The following is a 16,927-nucleotide window of genomic DNA, read 5'->3' on the forward strand; positions in this document are numbered from 1 at the left end:
GTTGGTAGGAAGATGTCTCATTTTCCCAAGCTCCGGGCCACCATAAAAGGGCTGATTAGCTCACCTGGGCTAAAACCACAGGTGGGCAGAGACTCCTTGTGAGTTCTTGACTGAACTGAGCGTATATGAATACCATATATAGAAACACACCCACCACATTTCTACTGTGCTTCCATGTGTACATAAGAAGATTCCTGCCGGATCACAGCAGCCAAACAGTTACCCTGGATGGCCAACAAACAAGGCACAGAAGTTGCTTTCTCCAGATACTGCCTCCTAGCATGGGGTTTCAGAAGTTTATTGCCTCTGAATATGGAAGTTCCTTTTACTCACTATGGCTAGTAGCCATTGATAAATCTTTCCTCCTTAACTTTACCTCTCTTTTGAAGCCATCTATGATTGTAGCCATCACTGTGGCCGCTGGCAGTGAACCCCACAATTAAATTACCATATTTTTTGGACCATAAGACTCACTTTTTCCTCCCAAAAAAGTGGGGGGGAAGTGTGTGCGTCTTATGGAGCGAAGGTACCATACGTACCTTCCTCGGGGGGGGGGGGGTGATCCGCTGCCTCCGTCCTGGCGCTTCCCGCCCCTGCCTGCCTGGCTCCAGCTCTGACGCTTACAGCAAGCGCCAGGATCGCTCCCACCGCCCTCCGATCCCAGCGCTTGCTTTAAGCATCAGCGCTGAAGCCAGGCAGGCAAGCAGGGAGAAAGCACGCCGCCCCCTCCACAGCCAGGGCTTGCGAAGCGCTGGGTTTGCGGAGGGGGCGGGTGCTTCCTCTGTCCCTGTCTGCGTGGCTTCAGCTTGTGCTGATAGCAAGGGCTGGGTTCAGAGGCAGCTAAGCCTCGGATCCCAGCCCTTGCTATCAGCAGAAGCTGAAGCAAGGCAAAGAGGAAGCCCCCCCCCTCCGCAAACGCAGCGCTTTGCGAAGCACTGGGTTTGTGGAGGGGGGGGCTTCCTCTGTGCCTGTCTGCCAGGCTTCAGCTGCTGCTTCTAGCAAGGGCTGGGATCGGAGGCAGGATTGAGAGGGGGAAGGTGCCCAGATCTGGATGCACAGCTTCAAAAATTTTTTTCCTGTTTTCCTCCTCTAAAAACTAGATGCGTCTTATGGTCCGGTGCGTCTAATGGTCCGAAAAATAATATATTTAAAACACTGTTATCTATTTAGCACATTTCTATCCTGGCCTCCCTCTTCGAGGACCTCGGGCTGGCATTCGTGGCCCCCCCTCCCCTATTTTGTTCTCATAACAACCCCGTAAGGAAGTTAGACTGAAAGAAAGACACTGGCCCAAAGTCACCCGGCAAGCTTCACAAAAACTTCTACCTGACTAACATAAACAGTCCTGTAAGATAGACCAGTATTATTATACCCATACTGCTGATGGCAGGGAAGGGACTAAAGCCAAATGACAATATTATGTTTTCTCGCTTTTCTTAAATGTTGAAGAGACATACACAAGTTTGCAAAAATCATCACTGTCCTAAATATGAGATGAGGTTGAAAATGATGCTGCCTTAATAGCCTGCATACCATACCAGATGACACCCACCCATGGCTGGTTCCAGCATTCGTGATTGGGTGTTTAAATGTGATGCTGCAACAAACAGGCAGTCCATTTCCCCATGCTTCAAACTGATTTAAAGGGACCATGCTAGAAGAAGATGAAGAAGAAGATATTGGATTTATATCCCGCCCTCCACTCCGAAGAGTCTCAGAGCGGCTCACAATCTCCTTTACCTTCCTCCCCCACGACAGACACCCTGTGAGGTGGGCGGGGCTGGAGAGGGCTCTCACAGCAGCTGCCCTTTCAAGGACAACCTCTGCCAGGGCTATGGCTGACCCAAGGCCATGCTAGCAGGTGCAAGTGGAGGAGTGGGGAATCAAACCCGGTTCTCCCAGATAAGAGTCCGCACACTTAACCACTACACCAAACTGGCTCTCCTACCTGGTTAATACCTTCCTCTATAACCTCAGAATACCCTTTACTTCAATGCAGTTTCAAACCATCCCAACGGCTTTGCTAGCTGGATATTACTCCCAAATACCGCTGGCTTCTCTGCAGAGCTTCAGTTTCAGAGGACCTATCACACTGCATTTTATCCTGTCCTCCTTACATAGAACTCAGAACTAAATTTCTTACAGAGCTTTTAATGGGCTTAAAATTTTCATCAGACTCAGAGAAGTTGCTTTTTCTTCTCTCAAATTCTGATTGGTTTCTCTCCTATCCAGAGTCACTCTTTGCTTTAGCAGCCAAGAAAATTTGGGCTAGAGTTGCATCCAAAGAGGGCAATGTTTTTATTTGATCAGTTCTTTTTAGTAAGATCGTTTTAGTGTTGATATTTGCAATTACATGTGTCAGTCCATAGCAGTCTTTGGACACAGACAATAAACTTTTATCGTATCATATTGTAAATATAAACTCTTGCAAATACCCAAATGAGGCATTACCCATTTTTCTCCTTTCCAGAATGCATCCTGGCTTTTCCAAGACTTTTTACACAAGCTTGTGCATTTTAATTTTTCATTAACTGGTCTACAGATTAAATTTCACATAATTAAAACGATAAACCACAGTTGCCTAGCTCTTAGTCTTTAACTATTATGCTACGCCAGCCTGATGACACAGCTTGGCACTCTAGCATGGAGCCAATGCAGCTCAGCTCAGACACCAAATCAAGCCAACATCAGACTTGAACCAAATCCCTACTCTTTTGGAGAAGCTCACTGGATGATTCTTGGCCATTGCCATCGCAATCTCTCACTCTCTTCCCCCTCTCCCCTTTCTCCAAATTCACAGGGTGGTAGTTGAAAATCCAAAGCATGGAGGAGGGGACAGCCAAATTACATGCACTTATTTCAGGTAACTGGAAGTAAGTTTCAAGCCTGCTTTCCACACAACATTTTAAACCAACTCTCCCCAATTAAATAAGGTTTGCTTTTTAAAATCAAGGGAGTCCTCTTCACTCTATTTAACATCAGGAAGCGCTGCAGGGGAAGGTGACGTTCGACTGATTTGAGAACTATAATCCCCTCCAACTTAGAAACTCTCCTTGGTAAAATCAGCCTTGCATATGAATATAAATAATTACTAGTCTTCTCTCCGTACCGCCCCCCAAGCCCCATTACATTAGACAACACAAGTAGCTGTGCCGTTCATCTTCGGCACTGAAAGAAGCATCTTCCTTCCCAATTACTTTACAGAAGTCTTGTTGGGTAGGGCTGAGGGCAATTCTAATTGCTGAAGGGAAGTGGCATTTCTTAAGCCTGGGCCAAATTTCCCTTGCCCGTTCAACCTCACCAGGAAGGCAATCTGATCTGAACATCTGAGCTATTCCCATCTTTGGTGAAAGAATGCATGCTTTTTAAATGGGGTGTGTGTGTGGGGGGGGGGGTACACACACACAACCCCCCTGCCAGGCCTCCTTAAATATGGTAATTAAGTATGAAACTCTTTCCAGCTGTTTACAATTTAACTGTCACATCCCAATCAAGTTTAATCGAGCACACAGATACTGGTGAGAATTGCCCAGGCGCTAAAAATATAGACTAATTATACGCTGGGGAATGGAAGACAGGCAGTCAAGGTCCATGGCCCACCCCTAAGATAGGATGTGCCCCCCCCCCAAGTTTCTGTAATGTTAGGTTGGCATCCATGCATTCTTGCCCATGGATCAATCAAAAGCAAAGGCAAGACACGCAGTTCTTTTGTGTGACGAAAGGCCATTTTGAAAACGACAAGAGAGGCAGAAGCACATTGGGAGGGGCTTCCTCACAGGCAGAAGGGCAGGAGGGGCAGGAAGGAGGGGGTGCTTAGTTTTGCTCCCACCTACTGCTTTCCCCCTGCAAAAATCCGGATTCCCTGATCATCCACCTTCCCCACCCCAAGACGGGTTCTGAAACTGAAGTAAGCCTAGCAGGGAGAAAACCTGCGGAGAGGGAAGTGTTCGCAGAGGGGGGAAAGAATCAGCATGGCGCAGGGAATGGTCTTCCCATCAGTTCTCCCCTACAAATCCCAACCTCTGCATGAGTTCAGCAAATGTGGGATGTTTGGGAACCTGGAAGGAGAAAGGCTTTCAACGTTGATGGGAAGAGAGTGCTTTGCCGTATATTTATTTGTCGGAAGCCACCCTGAGCCCTGCACAGCTCGGAACGGAGCGAGATATAAATTGCATAAAATAAATAAGTTTATCAAGGCAGCAAGAAGAATACCTGCTCTACAAAAAAGAAGAAGTGACCACAGCTGCTTATGTGCCCTGATTCCAGTCCATCTGACATTTTGGAAAAAGGAGCAGAACTTTATCACCACAGTATAGTTGTTAGAGTGCTGGACTTGAGACTATGGAGACCAGGGTTCAAATCCCCACTCAGCCATGAAACTTGCTGGGTGACCCTGCACTGGTTATCCTCCCTTGACAGATGTAGTGATTGAAGTTTTGGAGTCAGATTTGGAAGACCCACATTCAGACCCACCCATTCTGCCATGGAAGCTTGTTAGTTTATCTTGGGCTAATCACACACACCCAGCCTAGGGTTGTTGTGAGGATGCAATGGAGGAGGGGAGAAAATTGTAAGCCACTTTGGATCCCCTGTTGCAGATAAAAAGAGGGGTACATAAAACAGTGTGGTTGCCAGCTTTCTGGAGGAAGGGCAGGGCTGCAGTGTAATAGAACTACAGGTTCAAGAGCTGTCTCCCTCTAGGTTGAGCACCCACCTTCCCAGGGTGAAACCCTTTAGGTTGGTTAATGACACCTCCCCATTCCAAGGGGCTCAGATCTTCCATCTTAGATGGAGAGCCAGTTTGGTGTAGTAGTTAAGTGTGCGGACTCTTATCCGGGAGAACCGGGTTTGATTCCCCACTCCTCCACTTGCACCTGCTAGCATGGCCTTGGGTCAGCCATAGCTCTGGCAGAGGTTGTCTTTGAAAGGGCAGCTGCTGTGAGAGCCCTCTCCAGCCCCACCCACTTCACAGGGTGTCTGCTATGGGGGAGGAAGGGAAAGGAGATTGTGAGCCACTCTCAGACTCTTCGGAGTGGAGGGCGGGATATAAATCCAATATCTTCATCTACCTCACAGGGTGTCTGTTGTGGGGGAGGAAGGTAAAGGAGATTGTGAACCGCTCTGAGACTCTTCGGAGTGGAGGGCGGGATATAAATCCAATATCTTCATCTACCTCACAGGGTATCTGTTGTGGGGGAGGAAGGGAAAGGAGATTGTGAGCCGCTCTGAGACTCTTCGGAGTGGAGGGCGGGATATAAATCCAATATCTTCATTTACCTCACAGGGTGTCTGTTGTGGGGGAGGAAGGGAAAAGAGATTGTGAGCCGCTCTGAGACTCTTCGGAGTGGAGAGCGGGATATGAATCCAATATCATCATCTTCTTACTGGAGACGTGGGTCAAACAGGGCAAGGAGAATCCCTGGCAGAATTGCTGAGGATGCTGTCCAGCCAGGGCAGGGAGAAATTCAAGCCAGTTGCTCAAGCTGCAGAGGTGTTGTCCAGCCAGGTAACCAGGACTAATGAGAGTTGTCTTGAAATGGTGCAGCAGCGAAGATCAGAGAGCTACTGAAAAGCTTTGCAGCAGACCCTAGAGTGTCCCTACTTTCCCAGTGTGTTTGCAGAGATGATCCTGGTCATAAGATAAATGAAGGATTCTTCCTCATGTGCACTCCCCATGGGAAGAATGAAGCCTCATACTACCACATGAATGTTCCACCTTCCAGTACAGGCTTCAGATTGGTTCTGCTACCTTTCTATTTTTAGGGTTTGGGGGATCCTGTGGACGGTCCTAAGCTCCTGCTAGAAGCCAAAGGGCATGACTCCTTCTCCCAGGAGTCAGCATGGTCCAAAGATGCTGCTTCTCTGGCTGCAGCGGGCGTACTCCTTCTGCACCCTGTTCCAGAACAGGAGTTTGGCATGGGGATACAAGAGGCCCTGCTCCTCTGCTGCCTACCAGGAGGAGAATCCCTCTCAGTCAGGGTGCAGGCAGTCATGGGACTCAACATCCATTTCTGTTACATATTGAGAGTTTCAGATTTTAAATGTACACCAGATGTTGGGTGAGAATATCACATGTATTTGCATAGGTTTTTTTAAAAAGAATTCAAACCTCTCAAGAGATGCAGATTTTGAGGGAGGACGCACAAAGTTGCCCATAATGTCAAAGAAGAAAAGCTCTAGTTTTATCTTACTCTGAATTCGGTACTCTTTTTTTAAAAAAACAAACAACTACAGCAACGATCTCTTTCCCATAATGGACTCAAGAGCCAATCAGTTCACGGACACCCACCCACAGATTATTTCCAGTCACCTATTTCCTTTCCTTTTGTACCTTGTACCAATAATTCCCCAGTGCAGAATTTCCATTTGCTGTGATTTAGGAACACTTATGATGAAAAGAAAACAAAACCATAATCAAACACAACAGACTTCTAGGTCTCAGACAGCATCTATGCTTCCCCAGGAGTAAGCACCAATGTACACAGTGGCACTTATCTAAGTAGACATGTCCAGGGTTATGGTTTAACAGTGTAACCCTCTAAGAGTCACTTTAGTCTAAGCCCACTGGATGAGATCCCACCATGCAGTAGTGGAAGAGAAGTGTTACTTAATGCAGTTCCATTGGAGAAAGACAGTGCACAAGAGCTAGCTTGAGCTACTGTAAGATAAAGTGCCAGTCTTACATTTCCAATTGATGTTGCTGTGTAGAAATGGTTCAGACTGGAGTAAATCTACCTACAATTGCACTGCAGTACAACCCTAGGCAGTTACTCCAGTTTGAGCCATTGGATCCTGTTGGATATTTCCACTTATTTTATTTATTTTATTTCATTCGATTTATATCCTGCCCTACCCCACCGAAGCGGGCTCAGGGCAGCTCACAACACAAAATTCTAACAATAAAAACAACATTTAAAATACATTAATAATTTACACAATAAAATAAACACAATTGTCAGCGTGCTATGCTACAGTCTTTCTTAAAATTCAGATATTCAGATATACAGATGCCGGTCAGTTGTATGCCAATCGGAAGAGGACTGTCTTTCAGGCCCTGCGGAACTGCCCAAGGTCCCGCAGGGCCCTCACCTCCTCCGGCAGTTGGTTCCACCAGCAAGGGGCTGTGATCGAAAAAGCCCTGTCCCTAGTTGACTTCAGATGGGCCTCCTTTGGCCCAGGGATTGTAAGGAGATTCTTGTAAGGAGACTTGCATAAGAGGTCTTGCTTAAGCAGACATGTAAGAAAGTCATTGAGCGTTTTCGCACTAGCGTTTACTCCAGCGTAGCACCCCATTTACCTCCGGATCTTTTCCTGGATTTCGCACCTGTTGCTCCGGCGCTGCGGTTTGCTCCGGCGCTTCAGGGGTTTCACGCCGGAGTATGTTTTTCAACATGCTTCCTGAGTTTTTGAAAACCTCCGGATCCACTCCGCGGAGTTTGCTGTGGGAAATCCATCCACGCCGGATCGACTGCTTTGTGGGCGTCACCCTCTCCCTTTCCGTCCTCCCATCCACCCCCTTGGCCAATCATAAGCCGTTCGCGGCGCTTCCCAAAAGTGCCCGCACGGCCATTTTTTTTTTAAACTTCATATTTCTTGCGTAATAGCGATATTTCGAAATTAACAAATTTTCGCTGTTGCGTTATTTCGCAACTACGGAATTGCATTATACATTTATATACATTATACATTATACATTGTTGGGGGGGGGGGAAATCTAGTGCCGGCGCAGGCAAAAGCGTTCATGTGTGTGTGTTTTAAAAAGGCAATGCCTCCCTCAGCTGTGCCACCAGCATTTCTGGACCTGCACAAAATCGCCATGTATAAAATGGGAAGTTGGAGTCCTGCATTCTCCTCCCTGGCTACATTCCGCTCGGTTAGAAACTAGACGCGAGCTCGCTCTTCACACGCGCCACAGAAGGGGAAGGAGAGAATGGGGTGGGGGGGGGGAGCTCTGGCAGCAGGAGTCGGTCAGGTCCCCGTTGCAGCTGCAAGCGCCAGCCGGGGAGGGGGAAGAGCGCGGAGGAAATCCCAGCTTCGCCACCCGGGAGGGAGCGAGGCTGGGAAAGGAAGAAGCTGCCACACACACACACACACAAACCCCTCGATTTCTCTCTCTTCGTTATTGCGATATTTCGCAACTCCGGAATTTGTGTGTGTGGTGGGGGGGAATATAGTGCTGGGATTCTCCACTGTGAATGCTTCTGTTAATACATAAAGGGCTGTGGAGGATACTACAGCTGCAGCCAATCCATAAGCAGAAGCGGCACACGTGATGCGGTTTCTCCACGAAAAGAAGGGGGAAGAACAGCTGTGACTGTTACGTTGTTACATTGTTACGTGGTTACGCAACCAGACTTGCGCTTAAAAAAAAAATGATTGACAGGGCATCGAACTCAAGTCGATGCCAGTGCGAAAACGATTTGAGCCGGGGCTTCATGGAAAGCGACTCCACTAAAGAGGCAATGTGCGAAAACGAGGAAAATGATCCGGACATAATTGCGCCGAGGAATAAGGGGAGCAAACGCTAAGTGCGAAAACGACCATTGTGAGTAGCCTCCACTTGACTGTATCCCATCTTGCATTTCTGTCTGTGTAAGATTTAGCACAAGTGTCACGTCTCAGAGCACAGGAAGGAGGGAGTCTAAAGTTGGTCTGAAGTCAAAGCTCAAGGAGTCAGTCAGAAGCCACCACAGCAAAATTGCAAACCAGAAGGAGAGGTCAGTGTCCAAAGCCAAAGGGTCAGGGTGCCAAGGAATTCAAACCGGTCAGGAACTGGAATCAGGAAGGAGTGTGGATGCAAGCCAGGGAATCGACTTGTTGCTTCCACAAGGTTGCCAAGTCCTGGGTTTGAGTTATACGGGAGCCTCAATCCGCTGGCTCCTTGGGTGACCGTAGTTCTCCTAGTATTCAGGGCTCATAGATCGGAAGCTTGGCGTGCTGCACGTCTGCGCTCTGCCAGTGTCCGTTGAAGATGGGTGCGCATTCTTGAGATGGGAGGGGAAGAGCCTGGAGGAGACTGATTGTCAACAGCTGGCGAGGGTGCCTGGAATGAGGAGGGTGTGATTGATGGGCCAGCTGCCGGCTCTTCCTGATCTGCTAACCCTTCCAGCTCCCCCTCCTCAGGGCTCATGACAACAAGGTATATTCCAGAAACACCCCCCCGGATCAAATCATACCATACATCCAAATTAGATGGCATCAAATAGCCTTTTCTATACAGCAATTGGAAATGTAAGACTGGCACTTCATCTTACAGTAGCTTCCAGTTACAATCAGTAATAATGGCATGTTACATTTGCAGGTGTACACCTTAAGGTTCTTCTTCCAGTGTACACCTGGAAAGTAAAAACATTTGAAAATGCATGTGCTGGGACTTCCGGAGTTGGAGCATGGAGAATTGAGCCGCTGTTCTGGGCAGAGAAGGCGATCCCAATGCCTGCTGCCTACTTTTCTCACTGAGGGAAAAGGCCAAGACATGCATAGGAGAATTCTGAGGGGATTTACTTTGGCTGACGAGGAGTCCCTGTGGGGTTCCTTTTAGGCTTTGAAGAGTCCCTGGTGAAGAATCACATTCCAGCGTCTACAGAGGATTCCAAGGTCATTAAATTGACTTAAATTCATCATGGTTCAAGCTTTCTTTGGACTATTTTAATATAATAAAAATAAACATCTGTCTCTGGAAAGAACGGTGCTAATGAGGATATATTGGGTCGCAAGGGAAGAAGATCTTTATCCATCATTCCGGAACTAAAATCAATCTTATTTGAGATAAAGATCAAGATTTGAACTTAACTACAATATTCTAAAGTTGTAAAGAAGAGAAGGGGGTAGTTTCGGGACTTCTTAGAATTTAAGAAGCAAAGTTAAAGGACGAAAAACAATTATTGTTTGGAATACTTGCGGTTTCTGCAAAAAACCCCCATCATCACTGAGTTGCTGAACTGGAAGACGCCACAGGAAGTGGCGTCATAAAGCTATCAGGAGATCTCTCAACCATCGAAAACGTGAGTTTGTGGCAAGAAAAGCAGGAAGGAGTCACTGGAAGAAGGGAATTTTTAAACCTTCTGGCCTTCTCTAGGATTTTAAAACCATAGAAAAATTGTGGTGGCCATTAAAGGAAGGTAAAAAAAAAAACCTTAAAAGTTTTAGAAAAAGAATGGGACTGTAAAAATCAGTGGAGCCGGCAGATATTACAATTACAGAGTGAAACATTTTGAATTATATAACTGGAACTAATTTTGGAGGTCTTTTGGAGAAAAAGGAGAAATTCAAAAGGGTTAGAAAAATCATGGACGCCATTTTGTGCATTTTAAAAACTTTAAAAATTAATATCTTGAGTTAGGGAGCCCTGAGAACGGCGATTTTGGGCTCATTGAAAAGGGAATTTTCTAATCTACAAGACCCTGTGGTTTAATTCTAATTTGGAGAGATCAACTTAAGAGCCTATTTCTGCAATGGGAAGACAGTGATGTCTGAACACAAGCCGGGACTGAAATTGACGCGTGCAAGGACCAGCTCATTGGAGGAAGGAAAAATGTCTAAAATACAAGATCAATTGGATGCCATGGAGGCAAGACTGGTTAAAGTGATGAAAGACTTAATAACTGATAATAAGAAGCAATTAATTGAAGAATTAAAAAAAGATATAGAATCAAGTGCAGAAGTGGTGAAGACAGAAATTAAAAAAAGAAACTGAGGATCTCAGGAAGGACTCACAATCAACATTAAATAAAGTACATGTGGTTGAAAATAAAGTGAAAGATCAAGATTCCATTATTAATAAATTGCAGGAGAAAGTAGTTTTGCAGGACTGTAAGTTAATGGAAAACCAGATACGTCTGAGAGGAGTACCTGAGGATGAAGGTTCATATTTAAGGACACATATAATAAGAATCATTGCTGAGTTTCTGGAGATGGACCCTGATGAATCTATGGTAACTATATATACAGAGTCAATTCATTGTATGCCAAGAAAAATAAATTACCAAGAGATGTGGTAATAAGATTTATGTCAAGAGACATGGTGGGAAAGATCTTAAGTAAACAATTTGAAAAAAACATTGGAAGTGGAGGGAAGCAGAGTAAGAATCATGAAAGAGTTGCCAAGAAAGGTTATAAATGATAGAAGACTGTACAAAAAACTGACTGACAAGCTGAGGGAGAATACAGATGGATATTGCCAGAGGGTCTAAGTTTTGAATATGGAGGAAAGAGGATTAAAATTACAAATGTACAAGAACTGAGGAGATTTTTGGAAGAAAATAGGGGTTTTGGGGATACAGAATGAAAAGAAGAATCGCTATGGATTACAAATTAATATCTTGGAACGTAAATGGACTAAATTCACCGCAAAAAAGAAAGACTACATTTCATTGGCTCAAGAAACAAAAATGGAGTATAATTTGTTTACAAGAAGTACATATTAAACAAGTGGATTACAAATTTTTATGGAATAAACAATTAGGTAAAGAATTTTTTCATTGGCTAAAGCGAAAAAAAGGGGAGTGATGTTCTATATTAAACAAGAATTAGATCCAAAATTGATTTTTAAGGACGATGATGGAAGATATCTAGCTGTGGAAGTGATGTTGAATGACAAAAAGACGTTGTTATTGGGACTGTATGCCCCAAAAGGGGCAAAAGTCTCTTTCTTCAAAGATATTGGTCAACAACTAGACCAAGTGACTTATGAACAAATAATGGTAATGGGAGACTTCAATGGAACAATCATAAATACTTTGGATAGATCAGGAAAAAGAAATAATGAGGGGAAATTACCAAAGTCATTTTTTGATTTAGTGAAACAAGAAAATTTGGAAGATATATGGAGGAAATTTAATCCCAAGGTGCGTGATTATACCTTCTTTTCAGCTAGGCATAACTCTTTCTCAAGAATTGATATGCTACGGGCTACAAAAGATCTTGGACTTACGACGAAAAAAATAAGAGATTCTTCCTAAAGTTGGGACTGACCACAATCCATTGATGTGGTCGGCAAAAAGTGTGAAAAAGACTAGGAGATGGAGAATAAATGAAGATTTGCTACAGAAAACAGAGATAGTGACGTCTCTAGAAAAAGAAACTAAAGCTTTCTTTCAGTTAAATGAAAAAGAGAACACCGGGTCCAGACGGTTTTACAGCAAAATTTTATAAAGTCCTCGTAGAGATGTTGGTACCAAAACTTCAGAAATTGATGAATACTATAAGGATTGATGGGAAAGTACCAAATACATGGAAGGAAGCAGTAATTTCGTTGATACCAAAAGAAGATAGAGACACTACAAATGTCAAAAACTATAGACCAATTTCATTACTTAACAATGACTATAAAATATATGCTAGGATACTAGCAGAACGACTCAAACAGCATTTGAATAACTTTATTAAAGAGGAGAAAGCAGGATTTCTTCCCATTTCAAACAATTCCAATCGTGAAGGACAATAAATTTAGTAAATGGCAAAGGAAGATCTCAGAATTTGTATGGGCTGGGAAAAAACCAAGAATTAAAATGAAAATTTTAACTGATGCAAAAGAAAGAGGAGGTTTTCAATTGCTGAATTTAAAATTGTATCATGATGCAGTATGTTTGGTGTAAATCAAAGAATGGATAACATTATTAAATAAGAAATTATTGGTTCTAGAAGGTCATGGAAATGTTTTTGGTTGGCATGCTTATATTTATTATGGGAAAAATAAGATGGGTGGGTTTTTTCACATCACTATATAAGAAGAAACTTGTTAAATACTTGGTCAAAATATAAAAAATATGGAGATGAGAGAAAGCCATTATGGATTGTGCCAACGGAAGTAATAAAGCTATCATTAGATACCGAAGATGAGATGCGGTTAACATTTAAACAATTATTAAAAATAAATGGAGGAAAAGTAGAATTAAAATCGGCTGAAGAACTACAGTATAAATATAATTGGTTTCAACTGCAACAAATTAAGAGTTTGGTTGAACAGGACATCAAAAATGAAGGTATAAGACAGGAGCAAACAGAATTGGAAAGAATGCTGTTGGGTGGTAATGAAAAGTTGATTTCAAGAATGTATAAATTATTATTGAAATGGTCTATGGAAGGCGAAGTAGTGAAATCTCAAATGATAAAATGGGCAATCAATTTTAATAAAGAAATAAAGATGGAATTATGGGAGTATCTATGGAAGAACTCTATGAGAATATCGACATGTTACAATATTAAAGAAAATTGCTTTAAAATGCTATATAGGTGGTATATGACACCTAAGAAACTGGCAAAAATGAATAATCAGGTGTCAGACAGATGTTGGAAATGTAAAAAACATGAAGGTTCTTTCTACCATATGTGGTGGACTTGTGAAAAGGCAAGACAATTTTGGCAAATGATTCAGAAAGAAATGTCAATAATTTTAGGGTATGACGTTCAGAAGTCTCCAGATATCTTTTTGTTGGGATTACAAATGGAAAATTTTCCGAAAAACGACAGAACAATTGTGTGGTACCAGCTTTCAGCTGCAAGGACATTATATGCGCAGTTATAGAAGCAAAATAAAATACCAGAAAAATGGGACTGGATTTTGAAAGTTTTGTCTTGGAGTGAAATGGACAAACTTAAAAGAATCTTAAAAGACTATGATTTGGAGAAATTTAAAAGTGAATGGAACAAATTCCAAAAATATGTGGAAAAATACTGGAAAGTAAAGGGACATTTAGTGATTTTTGACAGCTGCTGAAATCCTGTGGACTAACGGATAAAAAATACAAAGGAATACTTTTCTTTGGGTTTTTTTCTTTTTACTGTGTGATTTGTATTTTTTCCTATTTTTTTTTATAAGGGTTAAAATATAGAGTAAGGATGGACTATAATGAATCTATAGGGTTTGGTTTTTTCTTTAGTTTTCATTTTTTTTATGTTGGTTTTAAGGTTTTTTAATATGAAGATTCTAGGATTAGAATTACGGTACCTTAGTTTTTTTTAGTAAATAAACACTGGCGGGGGTCTGGAAAGGATGGGAGGAGAGGAGGGAAGGGAAAAGAAATGTAATGTATTGGTGTTAATTTCATATTAATTTTTTTAAGAGTATAATAACAATATATTGCAAAAATAAAATTGTTTTACACGAAAATGCATGTGCTATAACAATGTACACAAGTCAGAGCCAGGATGACCTGCTGCTCCCTCGTGAGCATTCTCTTGGAGGCAAACCTGGATTTGCAGAACAGAACAGCCTGCCATGGTTTTTTTGGCTCTTGCTGGGCAAAGGTTTGGTGCTTGACAGAAGTGTCATTAGGTAGCTTGTTCCAGGAAAATCCAGTGTTCAGCTTTAGCAAACAGCTTCTTCAAACAGAACTGCAAATGCGGTATGACCCTGCGGTGGTTCATGTCCAGTGCCCCCAGCATGCTAGCAACATATTATTTCTACGCCGAAGACCTTCAAGATGATGGAACTCAATTGCACCGCCTGCTTCATCACAATATGTGCCATTCCTGAGCCCAGGGCAGTCTCTCTTGTTCTGCACTCTCCTTCCTGCTCTAGGGAGGCAGGCCAAATTAAGTGCAGTGGTGGATCTTTAAAGGTGCTGCTGGTACAATTCCAGCTCTCTGCTGCTCAGACAGTGTTGGCTCTGAAGCACGCGCGCGCGTGTGTGCGCGTGCGTATCATTGTTAGTGGATGTTATCAAGTGTGGTTAGTGCCACAGGGAGATTTCCTTTAGTTCTCCCTCAAATGGCAACAATGGTTTTTTGGAGTTTCCATAAACTGTCATTCCCCCACCTGGGTTTTAACCAGTGTTGCTGTGAGTTTTCTCATACCTGAACATATGAACATATGAAGCTGCCTTATACTGAACCAGACCCTTGGTCCATCAAAGTCAGTATTGTCTTCTTAGACTGGCAGCGGCTCTCCAGGATCTCAAGCTGAGGTTTTTCACACCTCTTTGCCTGGACCCTTTTTTGGAGATGCCAGGGATTGAACCTGGGACCTTCTGCTTCCCAAGCAGATTCTCTACCACTGAGCCACCATCCCTCCTACATATGAAGCTGCCTTATACTGAATCAGACCTTTGGTCCATCAAAGTCAGTATTGTCTTCTCAGACCGGCAGCGGCTCTCCAGGATCTCAAGCTGAGATTTTTCACACCTATTTGCCTGGACCCTTTTTTGGAGATGCCAGGGATTGAACCTGGGACCTTCTGCTTCCCAAGCAGATGCTCTTCCACTGAGCCACCGTCCCTCCCTCACCATCCTTCCACTGTCCCTCCCTGTCTACCTGACAGGAAGACATGGATTTCTGCACCTCCCTGCCCACATCCAGTGTCATTGCTTATTACAGCAACCACTGGCAGCCTTTTTAAAAAGATTATCATTAGTAGGTATATCATTATAGTATTAAACATTCTAGTAATATACGTTCTATAGATTATACCCCCCCCCAAAAGCCCATTAAAAAGCCTGACTGGGGGCAGGCATGGTAGGTGCAAAGCGAAAGACTGGGGGCTCACTTCTTACGTTGCCTCCTTTGCATTTGAAGTAGCTGTAAGACCAAAATGGGGGAATTGTCAGTGTGGAACCAACCTGTCTAATGTACATTGTTCACTGGTCCCACTAGCCACGTTAAATGGCTAAATTCACTATGTCACATTGGGATACAGGCACTGGACTGATAAAACGCTGCAGTGGTGTCACTCCACCCGGCCTGCTGCCCTAACTAAGGGCATCTGCCTTTCCATCTATCATCTCGAGAAAATTCTAGCAATACAACAGGGGGGAAAAGGCAGACATGGAGGCTGCTGCCTCCAAATCCAACGCCTGAAGACGCCACCCCATCTTGACAGAGCTGGCCTTGGACTGGTGCCTCTATCTAAACACTCTAGTTAGACTGCCGCAAACACAGTTCAACTTGCAGTTTGGTAGCTTCAAATGAAGAAAAGTTCCGTTTCATACTGACCATTTTCCGTTTTGTGCAGAGAAAGGCGTGGCACTCCAGGTTCTCATTCTGCTGACTCTGGGCGATGTAGGCAAACACTTTGTCATGTGCCTTATCAGCCGTGCAGTAGGATATCCTGTGGAAATGGGCAAACAAGAAGTCTGCAAACAACAGACTATGGCACCCAATCCCCAGCTTCCCCCATGGTGAGTCCTGGATATCCTGAATTAGGTAGATCTTACACAAACCTGCTTACCTTGCATAAACTGGCCATTTATTCCTATCTTTTTTTGTTTCTGTTTGTTTCTATCTCTTCTTCTCCTCCTCCTCCTCCATTCCAATAAAATGGACTTTTGAACTAAAAAGCATTAAGCAACTTAATATGTAGGGACAACTAGATACCCCAAATACTGTCCTTTTGGGAGGTGTCTAAGTTGAAACTAGCTGGCTATGGCGGGGAGGGGGGGAAGAATGGCTTTTCAGACTAAGTGGTGCCTTAACCCTTTCCTCTCTGCATGGTTTCCCCTTCACAGATTCCTCCTTCCCCAACTGCATCTCACTTCCATGAGGGAAATGACGCTGAGGTATCCCCTGCAGGCGTGCTGTTTTCAAGGGAAGTTGCAGCGAGTGGGAAAATGGCTGGAAGTGCAAATAATGAAAACTGGGAATTCATATTGTCATATGAAGATATTGCTATACTATACTATTCAATTGCTGCAACAGCTAAACCTTGTGGCAGTCCAGAAGCCCCCTTGCCTGCCTGCCTGCCGTTTTCTGGCTGTGGGGCAGGCTCTACTGTCTCCAGCAGGGACGATGCTGGCATATTGAGTCTGGGGCTGGCTCTCTGTCTTTCCCTCCTGGCCCCTACTGGGGTATGTGTGTAGGGGGCGGGGGCTGGATCGACAAAAATAATGGTCCCAATTTTTTGGGATCCAGAAAACATCTTGACTTAGTGACACTTCCCAAAAACCCTCCGATAATGAAAACAGTGCCCTGCCCAAAATCTAGATCTGAAAGT

The 16,927-nt window shown here is 43.9% G+C and overlaps 1 protein-coding gene across 1 annotated transcript in view; it reads right to left on the minus strand.

Moving 5' to 3' along the window:
* LDLRAP1 (low density lipoprotein receptor adaptor protein 1) overlaps positions 1-16,927 on the minus strand; it is a 94,297-nt gene that overhangs the window by 26,053 nt on the left and 51,317 nt on the right. Inside the window, exon 4 of the mRNA XM_060257551.1 lies at positions 15,931-16,045. Coding sequence (XP_060113534.1) covers positions 15,931-16,045 — 115 coding nt within the window. The remainder of the gene's footprint in view (positions 1-15,930; positions 16,046-16,927) is intronic.

This window comes from Heteronotia binoei, chromosome 17 (assembly GCF_032191835.1).
Source record: "Heteronotia binoei isolate CCM8104 ecotype False Entrance Well chromosome 17, APGP_CSIRO_Hbin_v1, whole genome shotgun sequence".
NCBI classification, from domain to species: Eukaryota; Metazoa; Chordata; class Lepidosauria; order Squamata; family Gekkonidae; genus Heteronotia; species Heteronotia binoei.